General features: G+C 31.2%; 1 protein-coding gene across 1 annotated transcript; it reads right to left on the reverse strand.

Annotated features, from left to right (window-relative positions):
• Positions 1 to 440: 440 nt before the first annotated feature.
• LOC129957185 (putative inorganic phosphate cotransporter) lies at positions 441 to 21,578 on the reverse strand. Its single transcript, XM_056069381.1, has 10 exons — positions 21,441 to 21,578; positions 15,585 to 15,808; positions 12,547 to 12,780; positions 11,677 to 11,860; positions 8,853 to 8,980; positions 7,374 to 7,523; positions 6,381 to 6,513; positions 4,657 to 4,812; positions 2,913 to 2,998; positions 441 to 1,739 (listed from the first exon to the last, which is right to left on the reverse strand). Exons 1-10 carry the CDS (start codon positions 21,505 to 21,507, stop codon positions 1,578 to 1,580), a joined length of 1,524 nt encoding a protein of 507 aa, XP_055925356.1. The 5' UTR covers positions 21,508 to 21,578; the 3' UTR covers positions 441 to 1,577.
• Positions 21,579 to 24,523: the final 2,945 nt, after the last annotated feature.

Genomic DNA, 24,523 nt, shown 5'->3' on the forward strand with positions numbered 1-24,523 from the left:
AATTAAAAAACAGAAGCAAAATAATAAAATGGTCTGTTTTAAAGAAATCATAAATATTAAAGTTCATCGACATCTTGAAGTAAAATTTTTTTATTATATTTTCAATAGGAAAAAACGAAAAATAGAGTTTTCTGGATCCTCGTTGATTCAGCTCGTGCTTATACGTTTTCTAGAGAATGAAACAGCAATGAATTTATTTTCTTATTTTTTCTGAAAACAGGCTTTTTCCCCTTCAAATGAGACTAGATTTATAATGTCTCATTTATAGTGTCTGTTTTTTTTTGGCAATATTTATAAGAATGCATGGCGTTTTTTTTAGATTTTCAAATTTATTAAACCTAAAATGATTCAGAATGGTACGAAAGTGTATAACAGAAATTTTTAAAGGAAATAATAGGACACAAAAAACATATTCAGAGAAAAACGCTTTCATAAAAATATGCAGTGAATTTTATTACTTTATTTAAAAATACTTAAATATGAGTTACAATATTTATGTGTTGAAATATGCATATGTACATTATTAACCCCTTACATGTTTATATTGCAAGTAATTCACATTTATGTGAGATACAGCTCTTATTAATCACTTCTGCAGTTCGCTGCCTCACATCAGGAATACATAGCATGCAGGAATTTTTGACGATAAGTAATCTCTAATGGCACGCAATGCATCAAAATCTTCATCCATTAACAAAAATATAAAACAGATCTACAAACTGTTCCTTTTTCCAATTTTTGAGCCTGATAGCGCGAAATTCCGTACAGAATTTTATTTTACTGTTTTCTGTTACTACGAAATAATTCAGTTAAATGCATGCAATGGCATGTATATCTGAATGACTAATTAAATGATGATTAAATTTGAACAGAAAGGTAAATATTTAAATGAGGTGCACATACCTTAATGCGCTGTATCGAATTAATTTATTTTATATTTTTCGATTTGGAGCTGAAATGATCAAAACAATATTCTATTTGCATCAAATATGTGGAGATGAACGGAGAAGTTTGACTGGATGGTTCTTAATCTCCGTTCCTTGTTATTTTTAGAATGGCATATCATAAACGAAATATCGTGAGCAAATTGTGAATGCTCAATATGCTTTTAAAATTAGGATAAGTTTAATGTTAGTTAAACTAGTCAGTTATTAACAAGTAAGAAAAAAATTCGTGGATAAAAGATAATCGATCAACGGATAAAATAACATTTCATCAGGAAATTCGATCGCGCATTAGAGTCAATATATTCTCTATACCAATGATAAAGTTAAGGTGATTAGACACTGAACTAAATCTTTACAAAATGTTTCGATGCACTTTGATGGTTAAATAGAGGAATTATATAGAGGAATTCTTTAAATGAAATTCAGCATTTAAATTTCATCGTAAAATTACTGTCCAGCCACACTCTTGTCTTCTCCCTTTCTCGATCGATGTCAAGGTTCAATCGATCAAGTGTTTCCGCAAGTCAGGAACAAACCAGTTTTCTCAAAAAAAGCCTGCTGTTGGTCGTCAACTTAGGCTTGATTTACCAGTGTGCAATGAAAATATTCTTAATCATCACTTGACCGTCGCTAGCTTTTGATGTTGTCGAGACTGTACTTCTTTTCCGTGTCTGTGTTCACTGTGCCCCATGGCTGGGGTTCAGCTGACGCAAAGATGGCATAGAACACGGCACAGACGGTGTACACGGCAGCTGTGACGTAGAACACGTCACTCCAGTTTGCAATAGTTGCCTGTTAAAGAAATTTCAAAGAAAGATATTATTTATAAAAACGAGTAAATATATTTTGCATTATTAATATAAAAATTTAATTGAATGATAATTAATTTGATAATTGCATTATTTAATATAAAAAATGAATACAGAAAAAATAAATAAATGATGCACAATATAATTTCAAGAAAACCGTTAGGCTGTTTATTTTTTATTTAAGTAACTACAAGAACAGATAACTGATGCAATATGGAAAAGCAATATTATCATAATAGCATATTAATAATATTTTTTATTTTTTTAAATTGAGATTCATGCTGAGAATTTTACATAAACATATTTTAATTTAGAAGTTGGTTGTGTATTTTATTATTAGTTACATAATTTATTCCATTTTTTATTCTCAAGGTGCTTTTCCAATCTTTCAGCTACTTACAAATAATAAACCCTCTCAATCTGTAGATTTTATTTTAATTTTGGCCTGCAAGTTTCAATGAAATGCGTTCATGAACTTTTTGATAATTGAGGAATTGTATAAACATAAAAGTTAAAGTGAGGGATATTTACCATAAAAATAACATACAGAAATACGAAATAAAACTTCATAAATATAAATGATTTTTACAAAAATTTAAGAAATCAGTGATTTTATGTGGTGTTTTTCTATTTAATCAGATATTTTTAAAAAATATTCTTGTTTTTTAGAGAAGAGTTCTGCATAAATACATGAAAGTAGTTTGATAAATCACGCTAAAGATTATTAAATCCTTTTCAAAATAATTTAAAAATTATATACAATTTTGTGAAAGCTTTTAACTGTTTTTTTATTTAAAATGTTCTTATCTTGTCTTAAACATTTTCTTTTTAAAATTAAATTGCTATTATATTTTTTATTGTAAATCATTCAACATTGAACGTTGTGGTTAAGATAATCTTTGTTTAACTATTTACTCGTTATTTGAAACTTCAAACGGAACTCTATTTTTGATTAATGACTTTCTGGTAAACAGCGAAATATTTGAATAAATTGCTCGCCTACAATATTATAAATATTCATGAGATATTTCGAATAAAGAAGGCTACTGTAGGTTTTCAGAAAATACGATAATAGATGAAATTTATCTTTAATAAATTTGATTTTATTTTGTTAGCTTGCTCGTCTGTAAAAACAATAAAGCCAATTGGTACTTACGCCAGTTGCTGTAAAATATCCGACAATCATAGGGCCAATTATCCCACAAACATTGGAAGTGGCGTTTGTAATTGCAAAAGTGGTCCCTGAAAAAGATTAAAATTTTTTTAATCGATTGCAATTATAGCTCATTTATTCAGAAGTAATGAGTATTGCAATAATAATAATAATAAAACACAAGAGAAGGCTGCCGTTTTTCTGCTAAACTGCTTTATTTGACATCAGAGGTTAAATTTTCTGTGTAACAAAAGTAAGCGAGAATTTAATTATAAATGTTAACACAAGAGCTCCATCTTAAAGATACACTAAAAAATATGCTTATTTCAATAAATAATTAACTTTCATGAACAATTAATAGAAAATTAAAAGATGTTTAGAAGGTTAGAGGTTTTCGAATACGAAAGATGACTGATTGAAAAATAAAGCCAAAGAAAACCATTTTGAGGAGAGAAGGCGAGATACTTTGAGCGTTACAAGAGAAATTAACCCTTTCGGGACGGGATGCCTCTATCTTAGACGCACGCATAGGATTGAGCGTACGTGAAAAGGATCATCTCACAGGACGGTAGTTTTGCATCGTTAAGCCTAACTTTGAAAAAAAAAATCACAAAAAATAAAGTTTAAGTCCTAACGTTGTTACTTTTGTTACCTTTTTAGATTATTAGTTCATTTATAATACGAGCACATTCCTCCTCTGACAAATCGCATTTTCTTGCCATAATAAAATGAAACCAAGGTTTTCCATAATAAAAAGAGAAATACACGAAATATATCCTAAACCAACGCAAAAGACAACAAAACTGACGGTAAAACTCAAAAAGACTACGGCTGCACAGTGATAACAAAAAAGAAGAAAAGAACTCGAAGGGAGACCAGAAACGCGAATGATTGATTCTATCAAGCGGAAAGTTACACAATTTAACTCTGCTTATTTACATTACTCTTACCCCCCCCCGCAACAGCTGACGAGCAAACTACCAAAGTCAAGTTGAATGTGATCAGACTGAAGGCCAGGATACTAAACAGGATGTATTTATTTCAGCAATGGACATAGGGAGCTATCTAGTGGTGATTAAAAATTGTTCTAGTTTGAAGTGCTCATATGCATCACCGTCCCATGAGTTCGATTTCCAAATATGCACGGATTGTTCCCGGCTGTGAAAGATGTTTGCAAGTGATGCATATATGACATGTCCGTCACGAAAGGGTTAACGATGCGCTGCAATCCTAACAGGAAAATAGAAACACCATTTCCTTCCACTTGTTCACCATGTACTAGCAATCATTTTCAGCAATAATTCGAGCCATTTTGTGTTGTAGAACGAAACATCTCCAAGAGTTCCTTCAATTTGTATAGGATGTGACTTTTATTTTGAATTACATAATGCAAACATAATGTCGGTAAAAAAAAATGTCATCAGCTGTTACATGAAAGGAAATTTTCAGTTGTTGATAAGATACAACTCATTTTTTAAAAAAATTATGAACTTAAAGATGGAGGATAATTTTTCTGGACAAAATCAATGCGAAAAATGGATGTGATATGAAAAATATGAAATCTAGTATTGCTGAATGATGGATAGCTCGATTTGAGTATTTAAAATCACACTGATACGAATCGATGATGTAATAATATTTATTAGATTAGAAAAAAATAAATATACTGCATAGTGATTATCTTCCCAGCTTCCATTATGAAGGGGTGAATGAGTGTCTGACGGCACAGAGCATCGGATTCTCTTACCTGCTAAATCCGGGCTCATATCCACGTGGGTGACATTGAAACCGGAATAGATGAATCCGTTGAGGGCCAGTGACATGGACAGCAGGGCGACGATGAGGTCCGGACGGCAGCCACTCATCGTGACTCCGAGGAGACACACCGCGGGACCGAACAGACCTGAAGTTGCAAGAAGACGTCTACATGAATGATGCAATTTATTTGCATTAATAAAAATAATTTATTTTTTGATTAAACTAACACAAAAAGAAAACCAGTTCTTTCCCCCCCCATATCTTTGTTGTGAAGTACCATTAGAATGATTTCGGGATGAATCTCATAGAGTAAAAGAGTTGTTAGCAGTTAGATAACATTGTATCACGGATTGGTGATAGATAAAGAGAGCAGTTAGAGGACATCTAAATCCTCACGATAATATATTTATTGAGCACAAGATCCACAAACTTTAAAAATTCGATATGGAATAAAATTTTCAGGAAGAAGTTCCTGGATAATTTGGAGATATAAGTTTCAATATCCTCTATTTTGAGATCCCTGCGGATGACGTCAACACAGAAAGGGGCATTAGTGATCATTCTTAGAATATTGTTTTGTGAGATTTGGATATGCTTCCTGTGAGTTTTAGCTGCAAAGCCCTAAATTTGAGCTGCGTAACTTAAGATAGGCCGAATGACTTGCTGTATAGTTTGACTTTGTTACTGAGAGAAAGCGGGGAATGTCGATCAATTAGAAGAATAATTTCATGAACTCTAATCCAGAATTTTTCAGCATTGTGCTTGAAATTATTTTTGAAGGTTAGTTTGGAGTCAAGAAGGGGGCCGAAGTATTTGACATCAATGTCCCAATTTAGGTCATTTTCAAAGAAGGGGAACCTCAATTTTTTTCTTACTTTGACCTTTGCGGTACAAAATAGCATGGGTATTTTCAGAGTTGATGGAGATTCGCCAATGAGTGCACCGGTCTTCAGTTTTGAGTAATAACCCTTGCAGTTCCTGAATGACATATTTTGGGGGGATACCTTAGATGAGAATCGCAGCATCATCAGTAAACAGACAATTCATAATATTTTCGGTCTTTGGCATTGAAAATAAAATAAAGGAGAGGGCTTCCCTGAGGTGTGTCAGCTTGGATTTCACTTTCTATGGAAAGTGTTTATTGCACTTTGACTTGGAATTTTCGATTTGAAAGAAAGTTTGAAATAATTGAAGTGAGGTAAGATGGCAATTTGAAATGAATAAGTTTGAAAGTAAGGCTATGATACCATATTCGGTCAAATGTCTTCCTCACATCCAGAAATATGCCACCAGTAATGAATTTAGCGTTGAAACCTGCAGTAATTATGTTCTTCACTCTGAGAAGTTGGTGTGTACAACTGCGATTTTTACGAAAATCGTATTGTTCGTCCGGGATAATGAATGTATATATTTTAATTTTTTATTATATTGTGTTATTTTCTACATTCCTGTTTTAAAAATTCCTTTCGTTATTATTGTGATTCCATTGCTGTTTAGTTATTTATCAAGATACTGTGTTTAGATAAAGTAACTATGATTGCTTAATTTTATCATATATTTTATAAAGTAGCTTTGTGTTTCGATTATCGTCTATGCTGGTATAATCTAGAACTGCTACTGGCCGAAATTTGCACGACCGCAAGAAGTTCAAATTATGAATTTTTATTATTATCAAAGAATAATCATTTGGCGTGGAAACAATTTTGCTCTTACCTATGGAATTGCAGACCTTTCGAATTGTAGTGATACTCATTTTCCCAGACTTCCTTATCCTGTCAGCCAAGAAAGAGACTAGCCACGCACAAACCGCTTGCACTATGTAAGGCAAGGCAGACAGAAGCCCATTCTAGACAAAGATAAATAGCAAGATATCTATTATTCTGGATATTTGTATTCCATAGGTATTCATTTTATACAAAAAGAGAGCATCACAAGAAAACTAAAATCCGAAGACATTTTTTAAGTCCTGATATCGATATTTACTTACTGTTTAATATCAACAAGAATTATAAAAGAAGAATTCAGATCAAATATGTTAAGAATTGACTCAGATAAAAATACTTAAATATATAATGGATTTTAAAATAGCACTTTAATTTTTATACGCACTTAGATTTTTTAAAAATAAGAAGTACATTAATAAAACAAATAAGAAATCCCATTAAATTTTAATATTCATATATTTATAAATATCTGGTGGTAACATTTCGTATTTAAAACAAAATTTCCTTTCTGGTCATTATCTTCAAAGTAAAATCAAGGTAAATTAAAAAAAAAAAATCTGTATCTTATTGGTAACTTAAATTCTTTTGTTATGCTAATAATTCCTCGAAATATTTCGCGTTTTTTTCATATCAAGCTGATAAATTGTTCAGGAATTCAGATACTTTAGCAAAACTAAATTTTCCCTTTAATTCGAAACTTCATTATATCTTTTGACAACCATTTTTTATGATATGAAATACATATTTACTAACCAAACCGAAACGACTGTCTTTCAACTTCAAATTAAGTTTTTTTAGGCGTGAGAAATTTTTCGTAATATTTCATGCAATTAAATTAAATTTAAACTTTATTCATATATATTTCAGAATCAAATTTATAAGCATTAAAGGCTGAAGTGCAAATTTTTTGTGCTATCTTTTGAAATGCTGTGTAATACGGGCTTGCTGTCTGTGGTCTGCCCTAGGGTCAATTTGGACTTACCGATTTGATGTCGAAGTGCAGAATTCCACTGAGGTAGGTCGGCATCTCTGTCAGCAGTATCAGGAATCCGAAATTGTGTCCAATGTGAGCGATGATCACGGCCCACATGGGAAGTGAAGTGAAAATGTCCTTCCATGGAATGGCCATCTTCTGAAAAATGAAAAGCGTTCTTTAAAATAATTTGCAGATTATCTGAGAAATTTGCTAAATGATGAAATCAAAAATGTAAATTCATTTTCTATAATAATAACAGTATCAATTTTCAAAGCATCAAAATATAGAAAGACGAAAAGGCAATTGGAAAAAAGATTGCTTTAAGATAAAAAAATATTGTATACAGATGGATCTATAAAGTCCTTTAAATTCAAAACGGGGTTTCGTATTGTCAAGGAAGTAACTATGCTTATAGTAAAGTGACTGTGCTGAATTTATTGAAACAGGTTACAGCGTTTCTAGCGGCGAAAGAAAGAAGTTACAAAAATAACTAAAAAATAATTGGTCAAAAAGTCCAGTTAGAAAAAATGTTTGCTACATCATAATAATAACACATGAAAAAGTTTCTCGAAGTTATCTATAAAATTGGAAGAGATATTTGCAATTAAAATTGTGAGCTTTCCTTGACTTGAAAAAGTGTTCGTCTAAAATTGGAAAAGTATTCTTAGTACTATCATACAACTTTTTATTAGTTGTTACGGCGAAGTAAAATTTAAATAATAATAAACAATAAATAAATAAATAATAATAATAAAAAAACAACTGAGAAATGTATTCGGGGGAATTTGAATATACATTTTGCAATTTTAAGGCACTTATTCAACTCATGGAAAATTCAGATTTTAAACACAAATATCACCATTAGTTTTACAGATAACTCCATGATTTTTTACTGTGTTTTTGTCCTAATATAACATACATTGCTGAACTTTTTGACCGATTTCCTTTGTTTTTTGAGTTATTTTTGTAACTTCCTTATTTTGCTGGCTGCTGGGGTTATTGTAACCTGTCTTAATAAATTCAGCGTAGTCACTTCACTATAAGTACATATTATTTCCCTGGCTATAAGGGGCGTTGTTTCGAATTTAAAGGGATTAAAAAGAAGGTTCTTTCTCTGAAAACGTTTGTTGTTTATTATTCTTCTGTAATGAATTAAAAATACACAAATTATATTGTTAATTTATAATATATTTTATCATAATACATATATTATATTTTATAGATTATACATATTAAAAATATATGTAATATATATTTATTCAGATGGCATATATATGAAATGTTTTTGTCAAAAAACTTCTTATCTCTATGGAGAAAAGAAATTAAAAAAAGATAGAATTTTTGTACATAAAAAATAATTATTAGATAATTAAATAATAAAAAAAAACATTAATTAATAAAAAATTACATTTTTTTTCCCTTGCTGAGAAAATACAAATTTCTATTCCAAATTCAGAATACATTTCCAAATTCTTTTATTCTTACCGTCTTTGGTTTTTCATCTTTATTTTGTTCGATGTGTAGCAGCTCCTCTTTGGAAATGGTCGGATGCTGAGAGGGATTTTCGTAAACGAAAACACACCAAAACAGAAACCAAATGCAACCAAACGCTCCTGGAATTGATTAAAGATATTGTGTGTGACTTTTTGCAAAAAATTAATGTCGTTTAAGTGTTATTGATTAACTTAAATAAATTTAATTAATAGCCTTTAATAAAATCTTTCTAGAATAGAAGGTTATTTAAAATCATACAAATTGGCTGATTTTTAAATTAAAAATCCATACTGAAGGAATTAAAATTTAAAAATTAAAAAAGAATAATTAAATGTTCATTTCATAAGCATCTAGTTTTCATTATCTACCAGGCTTTTTGCCCCTAATTTAAGCATTTATAATAATATATTCATTTTTAAAATTGATAAAATAATATAATCAATTATATCTATGTGTAGTAGCTTTAGGCGACTACAGATTAGATATGGCAAGCTCGTTACTGTCATCAGTATATAGGGTCTTCCCCCCCCCCAAAAAAAAGGGGAGCAAGTTTTTTATTTAGTGATTGTAATTAGTCAGTTAATTTCAGCTACAAACTTAAATCAAACAAGGTGCCCAAATGTATGAATAGATTTTGGCTTTTATAGAAGGGAATAATAATAATAAAACGCAAAAATTAGATTGTTATACGATCCCCACAGTGAAAGTTTGTCCGTGAATGATTTTTTAAACACTTATCTACAAGGACTGACAGTACAAACTTTCATACTTCTATTTGAAAAATTTGCTGTGATATAAAAGAACAAATTTATTGATTTAGACTTTTATCCATAGCTCTAATCGCTGTTTAAGCGAGAACTTCGTCTCAATTTTCAGGGATAATAAACATGTCGCGAAACATCGTTAAAAGGGCGGAATCAGAAAATAATACTGAATTTATAAATTTTCATTGAATTGAAAATATAAAACAAGAAGTGCTTAAAAACTTGATCAAAAAGAACACATTCGAAAACTATATAAAGCTGTATTCTTTTAACAACATATGCGATCGAGTTCGTCAGTTGTGATATAAAGACCGGCATTTTGAATTCGTAATGAAGATCAAGAGCATACATTGTCAAAACCGATTCCACATTAGTTCAGACAGTCATTACAGATGAACAGTCAGAAATGGGAAAGTAGGACCGTCCCTGAAAACCCGAATAAATAAGAAAATGATTCTTTTATGTTTATTGAAAAACCGTAAACGCAGAAAAAATTATTTCAATTGCCATCTCGATTTAAATTCAATGATTCTGGAAATGTGAAGATGTTATACAAGTATTTCAATTCCAGTTTGTAGAGTTAATGTTCTGGAAGGTTTTGGGTTGTGCCTTTACTTTCGGCAGTTATTTAAGATTTATATAATCTGTTCTTCGGATTTGTCATCAATGATACAAAGTGGTCCCAAACATTTATGCAGAGTATTTCTGCGTTACACGAAGTCATACTATTTCCACCTTGTTTCCACCCTTATAACGATGCAGATTATCTGTGTCTCCAGGTAAATAAATAAGGCATTCAAATAGACCAAGTGCATTCTCTCAATTTCTGGCCGCACGTGATTTTATAGTTAAAATAGGTTGATACTACATCGAATTAGAATTAGCGGAAAGCTATTAGTTATCAAAGATTTCTGGTAACAAATGATTTAGAAACATAAAGTAATTGCCACTGGTCGGATGAAGAGGCAAGAGATAAAGTCCGATAAGATGATCCCCTGCGCTACACGAAGTCATGTTGTATTGGATTGTTTCCACTCGCTGTGGAAGGAGAGGATGGTGAGAAACACATTCAACGACAACAACTGGTTTAGAGAAGCCTTTGTACTCTGCATTGCTGTGCTGAATGCAATCTAACGATTTAAAATTTGTAGCCTTGAAACTGAGACATCTCGCATTTGAACTTGACTTTGCTAAGCCGTATCGAACTTACTTCAGATTTTTTAAAAGTACGAACTTAAAATGCGTGTGAAATAATTCAAAAAGCAATTATAATATTGTTTTATGTAAGGGTTGCCCAAATGAAAAGCGGACACTTGCGATTGCGTCAGAATGACTGTAGCTACAGCAGCGTTACCGAACAAGGACATAAATGGCAGTAGGAGATGTGCACTGCATACTTTGTTCAACAGAGAAAGCTGTTCGGATTGGAGGAAACTGGTCGAAAGTAAAGTCGTGCTGTTCATGGATGCATCCATATCGTAACAGCGCGCGATAGTACGGTTTTTGATTCATCGATTGCCGTGGAGCACTCTTGATTGATTTCCTGCCGAAGGAAACACTATAAATTCAACACAATACTGCAATACTTGGACGAAACTACGGGAAGCAATCAAACGCAAACGGCTAGACCTTCTCACACAACAAATGACCCTTCTCCATGACAATGCTGGCCCATACGACCTAAAAAATATTCCTTTGGAAAGTGTTGGAATACCCACCTTGTAGTCCAAATTTGTCACCTTGTGACTTCCACATCTTTGACCCACGTAAGAGAGCATTAAAGGGGTCAAGTTTCCATTCGGATGACAAATGACGAAGTACAGAAAGCTGTGCAATCAATCACCACCTTTCTGCAGCAAAAGCATAGACCTGCTACCTAAACGATGGGACTTGTGATACAACGCTCATGGTAATTTCTTTTGATTTCCAATAAAGGTATTCTTTTCATCCAACCTGTCCACTTTTCATTTGGACAGCTCTTATATTAATAAGTTACTTTAACAATTTTTTCATGCGCTTCATTTTAAACTGATTACGCAGCCATTTCTTACCGAAAACGTAGAAGACGGACGGCCACCCTCCAAGCAGGTCCGTGCTGCTGAGGACTCCAGAGATGGGCATGGCGATGACGTTGCCGATCTGGGAACCCGTGAAGATGATGGTGGAGATGCGGCTCCGCTCTACCTTCGGAGACCACCTGCTGATCATCATGTTCACTGCCGGAAATGTCACACCCTGTTTGCATGGAAATGAAGTTATAAGATATAAAAATTGGACAATACAGCAAGTTTTACGATTATATATAATTATATTTGTGCTATAAAGTTTGATAAAGATTTGAAATTTGATGCATGCGACTGCGCATATCAAATTATCTCTACTTTATTGTTTCTTTTTTTAGACTATTGCGTTCACATATTCACGGACAGACATAGTGACAGACTTAATACAAAAATGAGTTTATCAAACTCAGGAAGATGATTCCTTCAAATTCTAAAATTCATTTTTTTTCTTTGGTAATTATTATAGTTCCTCTCTGTATATTTAGTATGTGGGGAAGAAAGTGAATCAAAGATTCTGATTCAAAATATTAATTTCTTCCGTATAATATTTTTTTTAAAAAAAATTATTTACTTTATTGTATTTTACTCCAAACAAACGTATTTACTGACAAAACCGATGCTTCTGAAAATAGTTCCCTGACTCTCTATTAGACATAAAGTTAATTAAAAATAATTCTGAAAAACCTATCTTTAATTAAACATCTTACATTGGCGATATAAAGAAGTCTAAAGGCATTCTCGTGATACTACTGTCCGAAATTTTCTGGTCTGTTTCTAAATAATCACTGATTTGATTAAAATAAAAAAAGAATAATGTATTTTAGTAATTAGTAATTCAAAAAAATATTTTTTTCTTACTTCTCCCAGACCTTCTAGAATTCTCACTGTGATGAAGGCACCAGTTCCCAAACTGGCCGCCAGGGGTGTGAGGAGGGAGAAGACTGCTGTTACCAGACATCCCCCACCATACAGCCATTTGCCGCCGAATCTTTCTGACAGAATTCCGCCCGGGAGTTGAGTGAGGATGTATCCATAAAAGAAGGATCCCAAGATGATGCCTTGAGCTTTCGAGTCCCAGTTGTATTGCTCACCCTGAAATTAAAACAGACACTCGAAATGCACGGAAAGAACAAAACTTGAAGTTCGGAACTAAGGCTTGTAGACTCCAATAGCTTTTGTATATATATATATATATATATATATATATATATATATATAAATTCCGGCAAAGTTATTCGTGTTTGTCTACAGAAACAGGGCGATAGAGTTTTGCTGAAAGGAATTTTTTGCAGAAAATGATGTGGCTAAAGAGAAAAATGTAAAATCTTATACGTATAATTTTCACTTTATATATAAAACTTTTATCAAACGCATTTCTTTTATTGTTTAAGGGATGTTTTATCACTTTCATAAGTCGTATCATTTTTCAATTTTTTTTTTATTCCTTTTCAACGTAATATTCTATATCTAAAACAAGTCCTAATCTCAGCTCTATATTTCCTGAATCTTTTTGGGACTACTGTGCCTGAATGGTAAGGTCTATACTTCAAATCAGAAATTTTGTAGTTTCGGAACTCGATTCCATCAATCCATTATTACACTGTTAACAGTTACACTAAAATAGATTACAGTTATGACACAAATACATTTTCTTAATTATTAAAAATCAGTGCCACTAATATATTTAAAAAAGTGACGCCTTTATGTAATTTAGAGTATGATCAATGCAGCGCAAACATTTGCGTTACATACAGTGCCTTTGAAACGCTTAAAATTCAACATCTTTCAAAAGAACTGAAAATTAACCGATCTTTTTGCTTGGGATGTTTGTAGATACAAGTATGGTTTTTAAAAGAAGTTTCTCATGATTGATAAATCACAGCAAAAATGAAGAAGGGGATCATTTGAGCGATGAATTAAGATGAAGAGATATAGATTTGTTCTTTGTTAGGAAAAAGGACATCGTTCAATGATTAAGAGCAATTCCAGCAGCGGGATCCAAATTTTTAATTTGGTTTTGAAATGATCTGTATCGGAGCTCATCAGGGGTATATTGGAAATAAAAAGACAGATACATTATTCAAGAGAGCTTTAAACTTAGAAACACAAGAAATATCTATCTATGAATCCAAAATCTACCACAGAAATGGGACTAAAATACTAATAGTTAAGGATTGGCAGGAGAGGTGGAATAATTCCATCAAGGGGGGAACAATCTGTCAACATTTTGAAAACGTTTCTGTTAAACGAACTGAGGGGGATTTTTATCTTAACCAAGTACACACTGGAAATGGTGTATTTTTTGTGCATCAAAGTCGTTTCTTTGGCAAAAATTCTACTTGTCAGTGTGGCACCGAAGAAGGATCCATAAATCACGTGATCAAATCCTGAGCGCTATGGCGAGAACACACACTCAGATCCCCAAGAAATTGGATATCTCTTGACGTTGAAGAACTCATAAAAATTCGAGTCATTTGAGGGGCAGTTTATAAAAGCTCTTGTTTTTTGTTCTCTCCTACTGTAAAAATTTAACACTCATTTAATGTATTTTATGTATTTTTAATGTTTCACAATTTCACATGTCATGTGAAATGTAATGTTTTTTTAAATTTTCTTTTTTTCTGTGCAAATATGCGTTTTCTCTAGGAGTTCCTTTGTTGTTTTCAAGTGTCGTTTATTCCTTCGTGCCAGGTGGGGTTGCTCTTCGGAGGCCCCATCAAGTTTCCTGCATGACCTTTGGCTAGGTCGGGGTATCGCTTGCATCACCAGAAGGAATCATGTCTTTAGAGTATGTTATCCTGGATTAAATGCACAACATCGTAGAGAGTTAATCTTTGAATGAGTTCTCTTGATGATGAGAGCTTCTTATTGTGAGAGCTCTCTCAATGAGCTCCCTTGAAATCACATTGCTGCTTGTGAAACAATAATTCCAAGTCAAATTTTCTACAGGATCATTAAGAGTTTTTACTCTCGATGTTCGGTGCCGCAGAATGTACTTTCTTATAGAAACCATTCTTGGGCACAAAAAGATTGAAGTCCTATCATATTCACCAATCAACAGATATTCAGGAAGCTGAGATTCTCGTTAAGTCTTGACCTGGAAAAGGCATGGCGACGTCTTCTAAATCGATTTCTTCTTTGGAATTGAAATTCTTGCATAAAAGCAAATTACTTTGACAAGTCTTGTTCCTCTCTTTGTCTTTGACGTAAATCGCGTAATCACGCAGAGTTATTGATTTGCAATATGTTCTTTATGTGTGGCTTTTGCTTTCGAGCTTTTGGTAACTATCTTTTTTTTATGGATTAAAATGCGACAAGGCTCAGTTTGAGGATTAATTTCAAGGGGAAGAAGGAATCCACGAAGAAGATGGTTTTTCGATCATGGACTCACGGTCTCATAGAGCTAGATAGGAATGTTTCAAAAATGGGTTTTGGAAAATGTCAATCTTTCACAGAGTTGAAATCTTTGGTTTAGGAAAATGGGATTTTTTGTCACGGGCACTGGTCAAAAACACTTTTAGATGATGTCCTGCTGTAAGATCTCTAAAAACTGTGCAGAGTCGTCAAAATATTTATTAGCTTTGAGATTCTGTAACAATCAAATTTCTTACCTTTCCTATTTTTAATTTCCTTTAAATAGGAACTCTGCTTTTTTATTATTTTCTTTTACTTTCTGGGGTCTAATAACGAGCGGAATGCACTTACACAATTTCACTTCAATAGACTAATTGTTATTTGAGATGTTTCATGTTTACTGTTTAACTTTTGAACACCAGTGTAGATATTCTATATATGCAATACATAGAATCAATAATATAAATATGATCCATTAATTTAAATTAAATAATTAAAAATCTCATTTTTTATTATCTTTATTAAAATTTAAGCACACTTACTTTAAATCCTTCGTTTTCCTTCCGTCCGTCTTCTGTTTCGTACTGTATTAGATTCGGACATTCCATCACTTGAAATGAATCGTTAGAAGAGGTGCTTTTTGTGTTGTTAACCATGGCCACCATAGCCACACTCAAATTGACGCGCATGGCGTAGATGTTCAACATCCCCAGCCAAGCGAAAAAAGTCAAAATGTATCTTTTGGAAATGTAGCATGTTCTTCTGCCTGCAAATTAAATTCACTTCTTTAATAAATATCAAAAATGAGCCTAATAGGCCTTTTAGAAAAAATATGTTTTTGCTAAAGTAAATAAAGAAAATCCTTTAATTTCTGCATCTCAAGGACGATTCAGGAGTGGAGTTAGTCCCTTCTCATATTTTAGTGAACGATATTAATTCTTAAATTCTCAGGATAAACAAAGAAAGTAATCATGACACACTATTTTTGAAAATTTTCCTTTCTGAACCAATTTTAGAGCTGTATGGAGAAAATGTGAAAGTGAGGTTGAAAGATCAGAAAACACTTGTTAATTTTTTTTCTTTTTGAAAAGTTTTGCTCTTTGGTAATACTAACTAAAGATTTTTTTCTTTACACTCTTTTATTTAACTAAACTGGCATTGTATTTGTACAGAAAGGATGTTGTAATCGATTTTTTACTTATTTCCTATTGTGTTGAAATTTTGGAATTTATACTCAAATATTTTTGAAGAACAGTACATTATTTTAATACTTTCAGATATGTCAATAAATCAATTAAACTTTTTTTTTTATCATAAGAGTGGAGTTATCTTGCAGTAAATTGAAAAAAAAGGACTATCGAATATTTATAATATATATAATTAACATTTATAATAATTATTGAATTTTTTAATATTTATAATTAATGAATGAAAACCAATGAAGTCGAAAATAATTTAAAAAATGGGTTCTAATAATAAAAATGTTCTTTTAAAAACTATTCTCATTAAATCTATCCCTTAGTTATACTATAGGTATTATAATTCTGAAAAGATTAAAAATGATTCGAAGTCAGATTTATTTCTAATCCCTTCGTATCTGCTATCAGTTAAAAGAGAGATTGTGTTTGGTCTCGATTGAAATTTTCCCGCAATATCCATAAAGCAGCGATCGTCAATTTAGTTGCGATACTCGTAGATTGCATTTTTTTTTGCACATTACATATATTATTAAAAATGTGTGAATAAAAGAAAATATTGAAAATAAGCATTATGAATTTTCCTCCCATCTTTCATTTTGTTGACGGGGAAAGTTCTTCCTTTAATAACAGTTCCTTTCCTATTCAATGATGTCAGCTTACATATGTCATAAAGTAGAGCGAATGCCGTCATCAGTTACAGCAAACTTTGCATTCACTAAAAGAGGAAGGAGCATCGTTGCCGAATGCTACCACGTTCATTCATACTTTCGGAATGCGTTAACTATTAACATTAAGATATTGCTTAATTAACATGAAAGGAATAAGATTTGTACTGCCACCTATATTTAGAATAATCAAAAGAATGCGACAGAAATAAATGTATCCAATATAAATAAATAAAAATAAACAATGAAAATGAAATAGAACGGATGAATATATTTAATTAAAATGAAAGAATAACTAGACACATATATCTCCACTTTTTTTGTACAAATAAGATTAAGAAATATTTATTTTCCATTGGAGGATTTCGAATTGTTTCATAATTGAAATTTTTATTAATTAAAATCGAATTAAATTTTTTAAGTGTTTTTAATTCGATATTTTCTGATATACCATCTTTTTGTGACGTTCTAAAAATACCGTTTTCTTTCAAAGCAAGTTAAATATATTTAAAATAGTTCAAGCATTCTAAATACGTTCTATTGCAACATATGGATAGATAAAAGCAAAAGCTGATATAAATGTCAATTTTATAGATTGTTTTTAAAACTAATTTCGCGTCTAAATTTATGCAGCTGCGTACTTTGTGATATCGGAAGGCTCAAATTTTGATTCGTTTTTTTGATATGTTGTCATATCAATGAGTATAAGAAGATTCTACACAGTCATTCATAAAAACAATTTTAGTATTGAAACTGTAATAAAAGGAAAGAAATAAAAATAACAAAGTTATAAAACAAGATATGATGAAATAGTAATAAAAAAATCACAATCGTGTTTTTTTATCTACATATCACAACAGTGCACTTTGATAATCTTCGAAATTTATTTTTGTCTCAGCCAGATATTCTCTCTAGAGATAATTTTGTCTTAGAAATTATGGATTATTCAAATCCTTGCTGAGCGCGAATAACCGATGACAGTAAGATCTTATATGGTGTTTAAAATTCTGATTTCAGAGACCCATCATTGAAAAGTTCGAATTATTCTCCTTTTGATTTTCTCGTGTATTTCTAGGATATTGCTTTGTTTTAATCCACGTTGTGCAGCAAATGTACTTCCCTTTGATTTACTGGGCGCTAATTTGATAGTTATACCATTTGAAGTGAAAAAATGTATGCTTTCGGCTTCTGCTTGTAGTAATTTTTTATTCAGTGGGTTTCCATACGCATGATTAGACAGACTGATGGTCATTAATACGACGAATTGAATCAGTACGTATCTACATTCTTGATGATGAAAGATTCTTGTTGATTGTAGGAAGAGGCTTCTGATTGATAAGAAGAGATATATAGAGTGTAAAAACTAATTAAATCACACCATGGTTTTAATCATCACTCTCATTCAGGAGGTAACAGATATTAATATATTGTCGCGGAGATAAACCGTGTGTTAACTAAAGTCAAATATGGCATTCGCTAATCTCACCTCGAAACTTCATTCAAGGAACTAAACCTTACAACTGTTTTTATCCACAAGACGACATGACTCGAACCTCCCAGATTCAGAATTAAGCAATTCGCCAGCAGTCAGATACGAACTTGCGGACTGTCACTTTCAGTTCACAGCATTCTGTCACTGAGCCATTCAGTCCGCTTCAAGCTAGGACAAGTTTCGTTACAATATTCTTGGTAATATTAACTCGGAACTGTTCAAGAGAATCCCTTTTCCTCCAAAAATTGTGAACTCATACGGCTTTGATGTACATTATTTTATAAGAAGAAATCTTTCTCTGAGACAATTATTTCAAAAAAGAGTGGAGTTTTTTTCTTTCACACAAATTCTTATATGAATGACAATGCTAACAGATTAGAAATAATTTCTCTTGGCTCGGATTTCAGGAAATTTTAGTAAATAGACAGAAAAGAGTACTTCTGATTTTCCAAAATAGAAAAAAAAACATTATTTATCTCTAAAAAGTTCTTTTCCTAAGATAATTATTGAATTGTGGGAATCACCATCATTATTCACAACATGCTTTTTACTTTTTGAATCTTGCCAATATGCAACCAAAAATCTAAACCCTTTTTTTGTGTTCTTTTAATAAAATGTTTTGCCGAGATGAATGGCCATTAAAAATTTCAACCAAATATTGTATGTAATTTGGTCTTGATGGATCCTTCAGCAAACTATTTTTAAGCTCCAAGTTTTGATGATCATATAACGCACTATTTTAGAAGCCTTAAAGTATTTTGTTTATTGTACTATATATATTCTGTAAATTCCCCATATGAATAGAAGGGAATCAGATTCCTTAAACTATAGTGAGCTTGCAACCGGTAATAAAATCGCACAGAATAAATTCAGGATTGTCTACGTTTTTCTAGCACCTTTTTTCTTTCAAACTTTCAACATTAAAAATGTTTAAAAGAAAATCTTAGTTTAAAATATCTTAATGATTTTTTAATGAATTCCTTTTCACACATTGTAATTAATGATTTTTTTACTTAGTTTTTTCTGACTTAGGTAAGGAAATGGAGTAATAACATATTTTTTTCGTACCAAAGGAAATTGGGAATGACGAAAGTTTATATAAAATTAATAAAAACAGATAAGTGGCTATTATTAATGAATGGCATGGTGCTGCCGCTCAATAACAGAATATTCAAAGACAGTGTATTCAGTAATCATATTTACAGTAAGAAATCCCTTATGTACGAAACACAGTAACGAGGATTGCAGTAAATTTCCTTGGATTTTTCAATGCTTTATTTTTTTATTTGTACCCTAGAAGCGTTTAAATTTTTTAATCTATACTAATAATAAAGATGATTGTGTGTTTTGGCACTCTACAGATCAGACCATTTGACAATTACCAATTTTGGCACATGCATGCCTTGGAGTATCGAAATATGCACCTCGAAGTAATTTCTTTTAAATTTAAATTTTAACGAATTGAAAATTAAACTGTATTTAGGTATTTTTTTCCGCGATAATTTCAGACAATTTTACTGCACAATGACGAATTTATCACTGTTTTAAAATATATATAAAAAATGTTTTTTTAATGATATCAATTTTATAATTAAAGAAATATTTCCCTAATTTTGGCAGTACGCTTAAAATATTTTTTTTTGCTTAATTTCCAATAATAGATTACATTCATGCCTTGAAATTCAAACCCTTTTCTTTACTTCATAAAATATTAAACTATGTGATTTTCTATCCAGTGCTGAAAATTAAAGAAAAAGGATTCAGTTTAATATATGTGTAACTTACGAGACATATGAAAAAGTGAAGTTTCAATATCGTGGAATTTAGAAAACAGATAAACTACATAACATTTTTAATAGCGCTCTGATGTTATGGAATTGTCTCCATCAGAAAGATTCATGTACATATACAGAAGATAAGTAAGGCAATTAAAATAGCACGGATTTAATGTTAAATAATTTTATGGAATCATGGACATGGAGTTATATTTAAACGGTTTATCTAAAAAATCAACAGAGCAATATTCCTGGAAAATCAACTGATCGCCTGAGACTTAAATAGTTCGTTTTAGTTCTTAATAAATGACTTTCGGCATTATCTCTCATTATAAAACCTTATAATAAACTGTTAAACTATTGAAACTGTCAGATTGACGGAAAAACAATTCTTTTTCCGATTATGCTTCAAAAATTAAAAATAAAATTAAAGCATTTTCAAAATATAATATACTAATAATCCAACATTTAAAAAAATTTCATATTATATTTTTGCAATTTATATTATATAGAATTATTTAATTTTTGTTATTTTTTTATTTGCTTAGGTAACATCTCTACTTTCTCGAATGTGAAAGAAGCACAGAAAGATTAACAAAGAAATGGATCTTGAGATTTCGATGTCTGTTTTAGACACCTCTTATTCTGAAAAAGGCATTTATGGAATTACCCCTTTCTTTCTTTCTCTGTTTTTATGCACATTAAGACACCCAACTTTCAACGCAGTTATCTTCAAAATTAGAACATATTCGAATCAGGACAGAACAAATCCTCCAGCGGCAAGAAGAACCTCTCTAATTATAATAAACTATTTTAATATTTATTATTATTATCAACGGATCGATTCATTTAATTACATTTTTAATGCATACGAGTGAAGTGACCTAATAGTTAATCTGAGAAAAAAATATTTTGAGAAAATTACGATAAGTGTAATAATGTGTTACAATTTAGAGATTAAAAAATGGAAAATAATGAATTAAAAAATCTATTTGTAAGATCACTTGTAAAAGTGAGCTTTTTACAGTTATTAAATTAATTCTATTCAGAACCATTTATTATTTTTTTCAGTGGAAATGAACGTTCCATCAGTATTTTGTATCAAAAAAGTTCGTATCATTAAACACACAATTATTTTGATATATTCTAACTTAACGATAAGTTGTAGAAGCTATTTTTATGTGCAAAATTTACTTCATTTTAACAAATGTAAATAGTTATATTTTTTTTAGTGACTATAGAGGGGATGAAACACATTATTACTTACTTTCACTCACAAACTTCTCTGGAATTTCCACTTTTACTGATGGCATATTGGATGCTGAGGAATCCATGTGTCACTCTAAAACCTTTTGAGTGAATTTCTGCACGACGTCCTCTCGGCTCGTCTTTATAACTTAAAAGGCATTAAAATATTTCAAAAATTCTTCAGCTGTTTTTGGCTGGAGGTAGGCAGCTGGGTTGTAAAAATATAATTTTAATGTATTTTATCATTTTAATGTATTTGTTGGAGATTTAATACGAGATTTTATGTTTTTATGTGGCAACACAAACAAGGTTGGCACGTGAACACGGAATGGGGAAGATATTCGAAGAGTTATCGACATGATTACATTTCTTTTTTTATTTTAACGGTCCGATTTATGATGTTTTTTACTTTTAACAGAGGGATAAGTGACTCGAAATTATTTGCGTAACTTGGAGAAATATGTTACGTATATTTGCATTCAGATAACTTTTATCTTGAATGAAAAAGCAAATCCATTCATAAACAAATTCAATAAGTCAATATGGATGAGCTGCTTTTTCGAGAAATAATTAGAAGCCGATTCCAGAACTTATTTTATAATGGTATCTCCACTGGCAGGTGAGTGTGCGAGTAGCAGTCACAAGAGAGTGAATCAGTTTCTTTATGATCTTTTCAAGTAATAACTTTCTAATAGAAATAACTTTCCCGTTCTTCATCCTTCCGCAGTGTTTTATTATGTGGACACGTGATTTGGTGCATAGAAAAAAGGTCGATGATATTTTCAATAATAATAACAAAAACGGGTAGGTTACATTGTAGATATTTGCAATGCATTTTTTTAATGTAATCAAATCATTAATGCATTTATTGTCAGTTACTAATTGAATTGATTATATTTTCATCATTTAAATTGGAAAGATGAACGTTTATGTGAAATAGTATAATTTAGTTGTACTAACGTCCCGTTTTAATGGAAAACAATGGTTATTTTGGGATGAACCTCGTCATTTTGAATCATTATCGCATAACGAGGAAGACACCTGAACTGGAATCCCCACTATCCGAACCCCACATCAACGAAAGGACATTTGGTCCCGATGAATGAACGTACACCAGACGCTTACGCTGTGGAAACCAGTTTCGAATTTGCAGTCCCAAAGCCGAGATTTTTCTACCATACCACCGAGGCCATTGTATGTGTACTAGAAGGAATACGTTTTCTTTCACTTTCTCGCACATTTGCATATTACTTTGAATTCTATGCTTAACTCCATTGAAGAGAGATAAAAAAAATTCTGGATTAAGTATTTTGATATCTTTTACGACATTTTTAATGATTGTCTCTCAGAAGTACAATTTTAATGTTAAAATGTAATTATTTAAATTTTTTTGTGCACACGTCTACGATTCTGGTGATAAAATGACGTGTCAAATGCTTTTATTTTAATCAAAATCGTCACGAGTATGAATTCGAAGGAAGCGAATTCATAATCACACAAATGGTTAAACTTCTCTCACGGATTTAATGAAATCGATCTCCAATTTTGATGGAACGAGCATATATCAGATTTCAAACCCTTTAATGCCATTTTATTGGGTTTATAGACAAGAAGACGTTGTAACAAAACTGCTTTATGCTGCTGATGACAACTTACCAAATTATTAACAAAACTGCTGATTGCGACTTACCAAATGTATGCGTTTCTATTTCGAAACTGATATCATTCCAAGTATTGCCAGACTTTCAGGAAGGTCTAAATAGTTATTCATGCTTATTCAAAAATGACGTTTAATTTTTTGATGGTTATAATAACTTACACTTGTTCTCAATATGTTCAAAAAAGCAAGGACATAATCACATAATCATCCTCTCATAGATCAGCAAACTGATTTCATTTGCGTATAGACATACATAAAGAACTAATTAACCGTTAAGAGTTTACTACCCTTGGCGCATGGCTTATTTTCATTTCCTCAATCAACATAATCTTTGGTGATAATTTTACTTTTATCCCCTGTGACAGATACTATCATGTGTGTTATGGCTATATTTATCACTAATAATGAATAAAGTCAACTGTAGTTAGCTTAAACAGAAATACAATCTACATTTCAAAGACTAGAAAATGGAAAATAAACACTTTCTATCATCATCACCGAAATCTCCCCTTTAAAGGGATTTTTGAGATTTTAATTAATTCGCATTTTAAAAATTAACATTCTAATTACTGCATTGTTTGTTCAGCGTTATATTAACTTAACATTTTAGCTAGTTTATTACTTGAGGCCTTAGTAGTCTCATTTAGTGTTTTAAAGAAAAATCTATTATATCAATACGACAAGAAATCATATCTAATAATCACATTTTGAAACAGTGGTGATATACTAAGAATTATTTATTACTACTGATTAATAGAGATTTGTTTCAGAAGGCTGCAGAAGTTACGATTTCATCGAATATTCCTTCAATAAGTGACTGGATTCAAGTTAAATCTGTTGTCGATGAAGCGCTGATGTAATGTGGCGGTAAACTGGAAGATTTGCGGCTTACGTGCTTTTTTTTTTGTCATCAAATAGGATTCAAAATTGTGAAATTCGTTTTCAAAATATCTTTTTAGTAGTTTTTCTTCATACAAGTAAATAAAAAATATAGTGTCATATTTTACAGATGAAATACATTAAAAGCTAAGAGAAGAAATATTTTGATTTTCAAATTATTAATTTCTTAAAATTATGTGGAGAAAAAGGAATGAAGTCATATCCTTCCACCAGATTCGATTCTTTAATTGTAATTGTATCAATTATTTATTAATAAATATCAATTAATTAATCCTTATTTACAGTGTTCAGTTAGACTCATTTGCATCACTCATAACAACAGTCAATATCTGATCAAACACAAACTAAGGAACTGGCACCAAATCCGCAAGAATAAAATTTTGTTCATGATCAACCCATAATCCGTTTTCTTTAGTTATTCTAGGTGTATCTTATACCAGCAAATTTTGACGACCATCTACTTTATTATTAATAATGGACGTTAAAATTTTCATTTAATTATTAAATGTAACTTGATCTTAATGGCGCCTTCAGTAAAATTT

Source organism: Argiope bruennichi, chromosome 11 (genome assembly GCF_947563725.1).
Source record: "Argiope bruennichi chromosome 11, qqArgBrue1.1, whole genome shotgun sequence".
Lineage (NCBI taxonomy): Eukaryota > Metazoa > Arthropoda > Arachnida > Araneae > Araneidae > Argiope > Argiope bruennichi.